The sequence below is a fragment of the Lissotriton vulgaris genome, chromosome 1_1 (genome assembly GCF_964263255.1).
Source record: "Lissotriton vulgaris chromosome 1_1, aLisVul1.2, whole genome shotgun sequence".
Taxonomy (NCBI): domain Eukaryota; kingdom Metazoa; phylum Chordata; class Amphibia; order Caudata; family Salamandridae; genus Lissotriton; species Lissotriton vulgaris.
The window spans coordinates 1620943528-1620956119 of record NC_141685.1 but is presented as its reverse complement, the minus strand read 5'-3'; the positions used below and the strand labels follow the sequence as shown (position 1 = coordinate 1620956119).

Here is a 12592-nt window from a genome sequence, read left to right as displayed (position 1 = left end):
TGATTAGCAGTACTTTGAAAGTAAAAGATGGTAAAGTTCTACCATTTTGCAATGATCATGAATACATACAAGTATATGAAACACATGATAAAAGTGTGTACTCCTACTATGCCTTCCTAACTAGATATATCTAAATGTATCTAGCATCTATGTAGGTGTTATGCCAAGAATCCCCTTAGAATCTAGTCAACCCCATTACCTGAGAATGAGAAAATATGGGAACCTGTCCTGGGCTTGAGGTAGCACCCCGCGAGGGATGTTAGACCACTGCGAGCTGGAGTGTCTGCATGCAGGAACCTCAGCATCTCTGGTAAGTGTGTCAGCTGGGAAGTCACTGTCTCCTCTGTTCTGCTGAGCAAGATGTGATGTATATATATACCTATAGGTCTCCCCAGGGTTCCTACTTTGCTGTGTTACTGTGTCAGCCTAAAGGATGAAGTTGTGCCTGAACTTTATACAGATATATTATACAGGAGATGGTAGCCCTGCTGTGCTTCCAAGAAACCTCAAGCATAATGTATGAGATTTGAACTAGGGAAAACCCACATTTTGAATGCAGTGTCATATCTAGGTAAAAGGTCATTCCCTAAGAACCGTTACGTATGTAATGTAGGGAAGGATATAGGTGAAAGGTTGCAGTGTTACCTGTGCCTATATGGGGTACCAATATGGAATATAACAGTACAAGATCCATGACCCCTCTCTGCCCTGTATGCTGCAGTACCACATGGCAGTGGTAGTGTCTGTGAGGACATGTGCCAGCACTCTGATTGTTGGTAGGAAGGTCTTCAATGTGAAGCGTATCACCCATTACTTCAAGTTAAAATGCAGTTCAGTTTCAAGCCGCAACAAGATTTCTCTGATCGCCACCTCTCCCAAATAGCCTCTCCAGGCCAATAGTGATGACTCCATCACCACTGTCAGCTCTGTGTTTCACCATGAAACACTCTTGTCTTGTGGTGGTATGAGTACTCGGTCTTCTCCCCTTGTTGATCTCTCCAGTGCACCTATGTTCATCCGGTTACAGCTGTGTTGGGGAACTCCCTTGATTGTCTCTGGCCCACTGTAGGCGGTGCAAGTGCAGTGGAGATGTAGAGTCTCTTCCTCCTGCATTAAGGTCACATTATGCCTTTACTCCCCTCTTTTCTGCGGGAAACGCTGGCCATGTTCAGCATCTCTTTTGCAGGCACCTGGCGGGCAACCAGGCACTTACTGTAACATGCTTTGTCTTTCTGAGGGTACTCTCGGCTGGCTCCCTGTATGCCTGATTCTTCAATTTGGAAAGAGGTTTCTCTCTCCTGGGTTCTTGCTTGTGGTGTCTGGTTCACTGGTTTGGCCCTCTGAAAACTTCTGACATTGTGCCTTTTATTCTCCTGGCTTGGTTGCCTTCTGCTGGTGCTCTGCATTCCCGTTCTCCTGGCTTGCTGTGGTGGTTGTTTACCAATGGGGCATATGGCACTGTCCCCTCACTTGCAGTGGCATCATACAGCCACTTGGAACGCACACCCAGCACACATTCTCCTTGCGCCTTTCGTGGGCTTGCTTCCTTGGGGTTTTTGCTAAGTCTTTCACAGAAAACTTTCCTTGGCTGCACATGTTTTCACAGCCTTGGCTTTTTCCGTACCCCTGGCAGCTCTTTTGGCAGGGACTCTGTGCAGGGGTGAGCATCATCTTACTTTGGAGCTGTGGCCTTTGTCTGAGGTGTAGAGTGTGGAGTGACTGCCCAGGGGTGCTGCAGCCACTTTTCCCAATGCAGGGTGTGTGATTACAGTTCACCCTTTTATTATGAAGTGCTTGTAACAATAATGCTCAAACACATGTCTGCATGTAAATACTTTATTGGGGGCTTGCCTCACTCCGTCATGCTGAGGGCCACTGATTTAGTCTTGTAACATGCAAGGATGCCTATAGAAGGTACCCGTGTTCCTTTGAGGGACACTATTCTATTTTTTATTGACTATGCTCTTTACTGGAATGCAGTCCCACTCGCCGTCACTGGGTGGCCCTGCCAGCAACTTCAAAGAGGCCCGGCAGCTTTCCTCATGCTGCGGACCCACTTGGCTCTCTCGCCACAGCACAGGAAGGTACTGGGACTACTAATCCTATGCCGCATCAGGCGGGCGTAGTAGAGGCTGTCCACAGTTGGAGCAGGTGCTGATTCAGGCAAGTAGAGCCTCCCTGTACATTGGTAAGAATCTGCTGGCCTTTTCAGGTGAACATTAAACTCCTACTAGGCAGTCTTCCTTATGCCGCATGCTTCACCAGCGCTCAGGTGGCGTGGAGTGCACAGGGACTAGTTGACAATGCAGTTACACCTTATCAGCCGCAGCAGTCTCTCTATAACTGTGGGCAGCACAGGGGTTGAGTTGCAAACGTGGGCTTGCTGATGCTGGGGCAGCAGGGAAGCTCCTCCTGTCTGAACTCTTGCCTTGGCCGCTCTACACCACGTGCCCAAGTAAGTGTCACTACACTTTATCTGAAGGGGCTACGACGCTGTGGGCCACGTCTTCCTTGCCGGCTCAGTTCATCTTGCTCCAGGGGATGTATCATTCCCGATGGACACTGCGGGCCTATACATGACCCTCTCACCTGCAGGCTTATCAGGGGTGGGGGCTCCTCTCTTCCTGCAACATAGAAGCACCAAAAGCTCAGTGCTGCTGTGGCGCTTCTCTCCCCTTGTGTTTGTACAGTTGTGGGCTGCTGTCGTGCTGTCAGCAGATATAGGGGTGCTGCATACCCTGTCTCCCTTATCCCCATGTGGAATGTGTAATGTTTACCTTGTGCGTCCCTGCGAGGACACCGTTTGTTGTTACGCTGTTCATGTGTCCCCGTGAGGTCACCATCTGTCAGTTTGTTTTGAGTTGGACAGACGATGACAAGCAGAGCAGCAACATTCCTTGTGCTCCGCTACTAGGAGCCTGTGTTGGTGTACTTACTCAAATAAAGAATTTACTACACTAGCCTCGTGTGCAGACAATTCTTTAAAGAATTGGCGACGAGCACCAACATGCGGACCCACCAGAAGCAAGTTCTATCAGCACTTCATAAGATGAAACATGATAGAATTTTACGAAATAATACGCTGCCAAAGCTGAATAAAAAAAAAAAAAGAGTTTTAAAAAAAGGTCAGTCAGCAAAAGTCAAATCAGTGAAAAAGGACAATGAAATACTGAAAAGTTCAAAGCGATGTATGAGAACAGAATGATAATGATTGAAGATTGAAAAGTGGCATAACTCATTGTGGTGAAGGAATGGAATGAAAATGTGACAGGTTGTCAACTGTTTAGTAATTCCCCAAACCTACTGCATGTGAAAAACGGTTGGAAGTTATTCGGTTAAGAGTGAAGAACCAACGACTCTACTGTGACAGTTCAACGGAATCAACCACCGGCATCAACTGTCAGCTGAGAAGTGGCAGGTATTTGCAACAGCTGATAAGAGAACCATGCTGACGTCATGCACCGGCGGCCATCTTAAGTCACCAGTAACCCACGTTTCAGCCTATTAAATCATGCAGCCACACGTAAACGTGCCTCCATCTTAGCCTTCAGCAGACAAAAAGGAAAGTAAACAAAATTGACCGGAGCACAGAAGGAGCAACACACTTGCAACTCTTAGAAGTACTATTCAGCTCACAGAAAACTGTTGGAGAAACTGTCAACAAAGATGAGCACATTGTATAGTGACGGTTACCAAGCAGAGCTTTGCCAAAATAATAAAGGATAGTAGCATAATAAACAGTAGCAACACATTCAACAGAAACCTGCTCAGGAACTATTTACAGTTAGAAGATTCTTATGCAATATAGTCACAACAGTACTTAAGCTAAAACATTAACCTAAAAAAACAAAGCTTCTGGGCATTTGTGGAACTTACCACCCCCTCAAGCATTCCTGTCCACAAGTGGTGAACCATTACTCAAGTGGGAGGAATGGAGGGAATATTTCATAAACTATACCTCGAATTTTGAGGATGGCAAAGATTTTAAAGCAGAAAAGAAATACATTATATTGCTACACTGTCTAGGTGCTGGTGGTATTAAAGTATTCAATAAAATAAATAAGAAAGCCAGAGGGGAGAATGAGGGTGATGAATTTCTAAATTCAATTGACAATCTTAACACCTACCACAAACCTACAGTTAGAGTAGGTGTGGACAGGAATAAATTCTTCCACAGAAAGCAAGGGAAAGATGAGTCCATTGACGACTATGTGTCGGCACCAAAAAACCTTGCCATCAATTGCCGTTTTGGAGGTCTGCACGATGAATTCATGGGGGACCAAATTGTCATGCAAGGGTCAATTTCCAACATACAGGACAATTTGAGGGCCAAAGGTGAATGTCCCCTACAGAACATCACTGACAATGCGAAGAAAGCAGAACTTACAGGTCGTTGCGCCAAAGAAGGAGGGGAAGACCGTAAATGAAATAACAGAATTCAGAAGCAATCCCAAACAAAGGTGGAGCAACAGGGATCAAAATGTACTTACATCAAACCTGTTGGGGGCAACAAGAGGCGATGCTACAGGTGTCGAAGCACTACCCACATGGAATATGACATGAAATGCCCAGATCACAGCCTAAAGTGTTAATACTGTGGAATAATTGGACATTTTCAAAAAGCATGCCATAAGAAATATGCACCTTAGTCAAAGTTGTGGATGAGGAGGGAGCAGAATACCAAGACACATCAGAAGAGGATGATGTCAACATGTTTGTGCTAAACATAGAGGAAGATCAGATCGACAAGATCAATGACGACAGTGCGCTTAAAAACAAAAAGCCAGTCTGCAACATGACCATTGGTGGGGTCGTGATCAGTAATATATCTGACTCCGGTTCGCCATATACAATAGTCAACAACAAAGTGTGAGAGGAAAAGTTCAAGCCTAACATTAGTGGACAATTCGAAAGACCCGACATCATCATCAAGTACTTCACAGGTGAAACAATTGATGTATGTGGTTTCAAGAACTAGTTTTCGAGTTCAAGGGAAGGCAATTCACCAGAAAACTGTATGTGGCTGCGGTTGGACCATCAGTTCGAGGGTAACCTAGGAATCATACTCGACCCCAGTAAGTCTGATCCTGTTTTGGTAGTTCAAATCGGCGAATCCATGCTGCACAAATATGGCGAATCCAAGCTGCACAAATACCTGAGGGTTTTTAGCGGTAAAATAGGTGCACTGAAGGGGTACCAACATAGAATCCAAATAAAACCAGATGCCATTCCAATCCTACATAAAGCAAGAAATCTACCGTTCTCTATCAAAGTTTAAGTAAAAACACAACTGGACAAGCTGCTTGAAGAAGGCATCATTGAACGAGTGGAGGCCTCAGAGTGGGTTGCACCATTGGTGATGGCCAAACGTCCCAATGGAAAATTGATGTTGTGCGTCGATCTGCACGACCTCAACAGCAACATAGTCATCAAATAATTTCCTCTCCCAAGGATAAACGAGGTGTTGGCCAACACCAAGGGGGTTAAGTGGTTTTCTACAATAGATTTGAGGTCGGCCTACCACCAGGTACCCCTGCATCGTGACAGCAAACAGCTAACTACCTTCATCTCAACCTTTGGATGTTTCAGGTTTACCATTCGGTATGGCTTCAGCTGCGGCGAAGTCCAGAGGCTAATGCATCATGCCTTCAAAGAAGTCTCTGGAATCCCTATGTTCCAAGATGATATCCTTATAATGGGTAAGACCAAGGAGGAACATAATGCCAAAGTAAAGCAAGTTCTAGATATCCTGGATGCCAAAGGATTAACAGCAGAGCACAAGAAGTGCAAATTTGCATGCTATTCAGTGAACTATCTAGGCCATGAAATCACAGGAGAGGGTATAAAACCTAAAAATAACTCTTACATGCAATCAAGAATTCACCTGTGCCAAGCAACAAGGATGAATTAAGATTCTTCTTGGGCCTTGTTGAGTTTTATTCGAAGTTTGTATGAACTTTTCAAGACATTCAAATTGAGACAACTTCTGAAGCTGAAAAACAAGTTCCAATGGACTGAGGTGAGTCAACAAGCATTCTGTACATTAAAAGAAGAAATGTGATCCGCCTTTCCATTGCAAGGTTTTGACCCGTCTCTAGAGAACTTTGTCACTACAGATGCAAGTTCCACAGGGATAGGAGCTGTACTCACCCAAAAAGACAAAAAAGGGGTGAAGTGTACAATAGCTTTTGCATCGCCTGCCTTGACCCCCTCTGAGGAGAAATTCTAAGTCATTGAGCGTGAATTACTTGCGTGCGTATGAGCTCTGGAACATTTCAGACAATTCATTTGGGGAAACAAAGTCACTCTGCGCACTGACCACAAATCCCTAACTAAAGTGTTCACAACAAAGGGGCTGTATGCGGCGTCACCAAGGCTGGTGCGTTTATCAGTGCGCCTGTTTGACTACAATTACAACATTCAGTATGTGCCAGATGTAAAGAATGTTGTAGCAGACTTTATGAGCAGAATGCCAGTTTAGCTAAAGGACGCTGACAAACAGCAGGAGGTAGATGAGTCATGAATAGCCACCACAGATGGTACAATTGATGGTATTTCTAAGGAGGTATGGTTAAGTGAGCTGGACAAGGACGTAGACTTAAAACAAGTGGTGAAAATGTTAAATAATGGGTGGTCATGTAAGGGCAATTTATCCGAGTCGCTGCAACACTTCTGGGAGGTCAAGGATGATCTGTCACTCTAAAATGATCTGCCATCAAGAGGGGGTAGACCCATCCCTCCCAGTAGTCTCAGGGGGAAAATACTGAACTTGTGCCACGAAGGACATTTAGGCATAGGGAAAAATAAGAGATTGCACCCTATGATTTAATTCAAGAAAACGCAGGTCACCTTCAGACCACCACTTCTCCCCATTCCGTGCCCCTCTATGCCCTGGGAGAGGATACGGGTGGACATAATGGGTCCCATATTAGAGCATATGGAGCAATAGTATATCATTGTAGTCATCAACCATTTTTCCAAGTGGCCCGAACTCAAGATTGATAAGAAAGCGGATTCCACATGCGTAGTCAGATTTTTAGACGATGTGTTCACATATGAAGGACTCCCAAAACAGATTGTAAGTGACAATGGACCTCAATTCATGTCAGAAGTGTTCAAAGCTTATATGTTGAGAAACCAAATTGAACACAAAACTACCTCTATTTAACACCGAGCAGTCAACGGTGCCTTTGAACGCTTTAACAGAGTACTCAAGGGCATTGTACAACTGGCCTGCAGCAACGGCCTGAGTTGGAGACAAGAAATTCTTAAAACTATCAGGGCATATCGCATAACACCCATGGACTCCACTGGTCACAGCCCTTTTGAGCTTATGCGGTTTTTGGACACCGTTGTCCAAAATAAATGTGGGTTGGACCTTTGCCACAAAAAGAGTACAATGGTCAGCCGACCGGGTTACAGAGAGCCTGATACGGGCTCAATCCAGTAGTAAGGCCAGATACGACCTAAAGCGTAGCTGCAAACCTGTTGAGCTCAACATCAGTGACTCTGTCAAGGTCAAGAGAAGTGGGCACATAGGCAAATGTCAGTATAGGTACTCCCCACCTTTAAGTGTTCTGCAATTCCGCTCTCTTGAGCGACGGTAAAGTGTGGCACTTCTCTGCCCTCTCCTTGTACAATAAAATGTTGAAGGAGCCCACCAACGGGGAGCCCTGTAATGATTCCAGTGAGTTTCCTACGACCAGGAATGACAGATGTAAATCCACAGGTTTATTTGACAATGACTCTGACTTTGAATCCTGCACCACCGATGCCTGCTTACCCAACACGGCTGTGCAGCCCACCACTGCACCGGTGTGTGTTTTACCCGATGGAAGCACTGTGAACAGACCCGGAAGGCAACTACCTGTCACACCTGTGCATGACCCCTCGCATTCCACCGCTACTAGCAGAGCAGGCAGCAATTTGCTACCTCCCATCAAACTGGTGCATTACATGTGTGAGTAACCCCACTAACGCAGCTACCACATGTTTTATGCCATATGCTAATTCCTTCTCTCTCACTCTCTTTCACTCTTTCTCTATCTCTTCCATTCTCACTTTCTCTCTCTCCCCCTTCTCACTGTTTGTTCTTCCTTTCTTTTCTTCTGTCTTCCTTCCTTTCCTTCTTTCTCTCTTTCCAAAGGAGGAGGATGTGTTATGTTTGCCTTGTATGTCCCTGCGAGGACACAGTTTGTTGTTCCTCTGTTCATATGTCCCCGTTAGACACTTTACCACCACCCTTGCCACCAACTGTCAGTTTGTTTTGATTTGGGCAGCTGATGACAAGCAGAGCGACAGCATTCCTTGCGCTCTGCTACGCGGATCCTGTGTTGGTGTATTTAATCAAATAAAGAATTTACTACAAACCTAGCTCAAGAGCAATGGAGTCCTAAACAGGCAGCAGGGCCCCTGATAAGATATCATTGTTGGGGAAAGTTCATGAGCAGACTGTTGGATCAGGGGTAGTGCTCCCTGAAGTGGTTTTTGTTCAGCTTTTTTTCACATGCATGGAAGTTGGTGCTGATCTGATCTAATGTTGAATAGATTCTAGATCCTGGAAGCATGAAAGTAGACGACTTGCTTTCTTATTTTTTCTTTCTTACAATATTTTGTCACCACTTTGGCGATATGCAGGCTCCTGGTCCGTGTTGTACCCATACAGGTTCTGCACCAGCTCCCCATGAAACTTCTGCTATCCTGAGCTCTCTCCACATGTTTCTCTCCACTGTGCCATTGTTTCTGTGCTTTTGTTTCCGCCCCCACAGGTCTGCTGTTGCAGTCAGCCCTCACCAAGCTGCACTTTTCTTGCCATATTCCGCCGATGCCTCCCACCTCCCAGTGACCCTCCCAACCCCAGGACCCACTTAATGGAGGCCGCAGGGCGGCTATGCCGCCGGCGTACCGAAGGTGCTCCTCTGGCATGCCTGTGTGCACCCGCCCATGACTGGACCATGCCCAGCCCCAGGAACCTTGGTCTCTCCGCCCTCATCAGTACACTGCTGACGAGCTTCGGTCCCTCAATCCTAGGAGGGACACCAACTGCTGCAGCGCCTCACAGAGTGCCACAGACGTACCTTTCGCCTGCCAGTACTGTCACTTCACCTGCCAGTACTGTCACTTCACCTGCGAGGTCAAGAACCCACAACTCCGACTCAGCCGACACCCGTTCACTGGCCAACGCTCCACTGCATGCTGCTTAATGCCTGGTCCCTCTGCAAACACACCACGAAATCTGGGACACCATCACTACCCTCGCTCTGATGTGAAGTTCATCACAGAAACGTGGCTCACCCCCTTATCGGCACCCCACATCATCACTGCAATGCCCCTGACTACAAGATGCTTCACCGCGACCAGCCCTGCAGACATGGTAGAGGCATCGCCATCATCCACAAGGATACCCTCCAATGCACCACCATGGAGGATCATAGTACGTTGAGAATGGAACACCTCAACTTTCAGATCAGCTTAGATGCTAATAATATCATCAGAGGAACCCTCAGCTACAGACCCCTGGGCCCCTTCCAAGTTTCTGCAATGTCATCCCAGACATCACCCCCCCTTGCTTTCAAATCCAATCTCTACATCTTTCTGGGAGACCTGAACTTCCACTTTGAAGGCTCCAACAACATCAAACCCCCCATTCTCCTGGAGAGCATGCGCAACATTGGCTTCTTGTAGCTAGTCACCACCCCCATGCACATTGCAGGACACACCCTGGACCCTATCCTCTCCGCCATTGACATGATCAAGGCCTCCCACACAACTAAGCTAACCTGGAAAGACCACAGCTTCATCCACTTCACCATCGCCACCTCTCCAGAACCCCCGCCCAAACCGCTCACGCAAACCTTGCCGAAATAGAGTCACAGAACGACATTGGAACTCTGCCCTCAAAGAAACCATACTCGACCTCTCTGACACCCTTGATTGCAATGTCCGGAGCTTCTGATATTGGATCTCTGCGCCGCTGACTCCATTGCCCCAATGAGGAACAACACCAGAAGCAGACACATCAAGCATGCCAGCTGGTTCAGTCCCAAACTATTCACCCTCAAATGCAACTGCAAGAGACTGGAAAGATATTGGTGCTCCAACAAGAACACCACCAATCTCAGCACCTTCAGGTCCAACCTCAACAACTACCACCACCTCAACAGGGCTGCCAAGAAGGATGCCCTCGCCAACCTCATCAGGGCAAGTGTGACCCATGCAAAGGAACTCTTGATCATCGCCTGAGAGTTCTCCTCGCCAGCCACCACTAAGAATATGATCTACCCATCCAGGCCCCCTGCGTCAGCCTGGAGGACTACTTCCAACACAAGATCACAGACATCTACAGCAACGTCGAACCACAACCCACAGACTTCAACTACCTCCACACGCCTACTGATGCTACCCTCAGCCACCGACTCACTGACTAGAAACAGCTCTCGATCCAAGATACCACCACCATCATAAATTCAGTCTACTCCAGGGCGCCCATGGACCCCTGGCTGCACCACATCTACAACCCAGGAAGAAAAGCAATCAGCAGCAGCAGCCTCACAGAGATCCTCAACTCTTCCATCACCACGGCCATTGTCCCAGACGCATGAAAGCACACAAATGTCAAGTTGCACCTGCGTAAACCTTCTGCCCATCCTAGTGAGCTCAAGAATTTCTGCACCATTTCGCTACTCTGACTATTCCTATTGAAGCAGCACCAAGACAGATTTCCATTGTACTAACCTCTGGCTATTGTGGTATATTAGGCAGAAAACAACTGATTAGAATGGGGCGAGCAATTTCCATTTGCTGAGATTAAGGCAAGCATTCTACCCATTTTATTTCTTGATATAAAGTGTCACCCTTAAAAATAGTCCCTAAATTAAATGGCAAGCCAAAAAAATGGCCCAATCCCAAACACCATCGAAACAATAAGGTGCCCACCCACAAAAATAGTTTTGTGTTCTCCTGGAGGTCTCCTGGATGACCTGGTGTCCAGACACTGGTGCTCAGAGAAGGGGCCACAATCTAGCTGATTGAGTCCCGGGTACAGTGAAGGGCCTAGCTGGACACAATATTTTAGTTTAGCAGCATTTTTTCAAATAATCAGCGAGTTTTCACGTTGTGTCCCAACTATAGGGAGAGAGGTGCAGAGAACTGTGTTACTGTAGCAGCATAGTGAAAATAAGGTATGCCAAATTTGGGTTGAAAGAAAAATAATTTTGCAGTCGCTTTCACCTTAAATACATGGAGGAAGTGGCAAAACTGTAGGGGGATCTTGAACTGCTGAATAAAATAATTAACAGATCACCAAAAGGTAACAGAATAGTTTCAGGATTTTGTACTTTAAGGTGTGGACAATGAAAGTAGGTGAAGAATGAACCTATATATTTCTCCTAACCATCTCAACCATATTGTCAATTGTGCCCTTCTTCGTGGTCCTTTTTGAAAGTTAGGTTTTGTTTTGCATCTTTTAATTCCTATATTTCTAGTTCTCTTTGGTGCTGAACGTGTTTTTACAATCAAATGCTATTTTGTGTTGATTAATGCCTGTCTTTTAAATGATTTAATAGTTAAGGCTGCCCTGAATCCCGGCATTATAGGTCTAAAAACATTACTCAAATGCTTGGAATTTACTTTGGGTATCCTTGGTTGTGCTGAGAAAGCTGCATAGTTCAAAATACAGGTGCTGTGACAGGAGTACCAGACACAGTTTAGAAGACGGTATGATGTGCATACATCAATGGTGCAATGATCTGCCAGTGCTTTTTCACTCTCACCACACACTTACCTGATTATGAGCGTAAGGTGTTCCCAGGAATGTCTGGAAGCCTTGGTGTGTAGGCAAATACATTCCATTGGCGCCATAACCCAGATGCCACTTGCCCACCATTGCAGTGGAGTAACCATGGGCCTGGAGCACCTCTGCCATGGTGATCTCACTGAGTGGAAGGCCTCCCCGGGATCCTGGCTCGAGGATCCTCGGATACATTCCAGAGCGGGTCTGGAACCTGCCAGTGAGTAAGGCAGCCCTGGGGATGAAAGGCAGGTGATTAGATAGGACACAAAACAGGACAGATGTTCAACACAAGCAAGGCTACTTAGAAACAGCAATAACACAGAAGTGGATAAACCCTGCAGCAAGTAAAGCAGTTTGGATAACTTATTGGAAATGCTGGGCATGCATCACAGCAGAAGATTGATTATCTTGCTTGTGATGTACTTCTGCTTTGCAGGGAAAATGACCTTTGACTTCTACCCTAAATTAGACTGCTTGCTTTGCAGGTGTTTAAGTGCTGCCTCTCTAACACACCATAGCGTTAAGGTTGCTTATGGGAGTGAGAATCAGCGTGGATATACAGCAACCAGTTACGCCTTTCAAGTCCTACAAGAGGACCCAGACCTCACTTTATTTGTAAAAAAGACTGCTCCGATGATGGCGCTTAGTCGATTGAAGTTAATAATAAGGCTGTGGGCCTGCAGGGAAAGACTCTGTTGATTCTGGGTATGGATGTGGGAATTAAGCCTAAACTCTTTAGATGCAGGGACAGACTTTGTGGGGAATGTGCCTTCCTGAGTTTGCTTGCAGGCGTGGGTATGG

At 46.2% G+C, this 12592-nt stretch overlaps 1 protein-coding gene across 1 annotated transcript in view; it reads right to left on the bottom strand.

Annotated features, from left to right (window-relative positions):
- Positions 1-12592, bottom strand: part of LOC147750913 (arylsulfatase A-like) — a 495797-nt gene that overhangs the window by 344930 nt on the left and 138275 nt on the right. The window contains exon 2 of the mRNA XM_086937290.1: positions 11783-12023. Coding sequence (XP_086793416.1) covers positions 11783-12023 — 241 coding nt within the window. The remainder of the gene's footprint in view (positions 1-11782; positions 12024-12592) is intronic.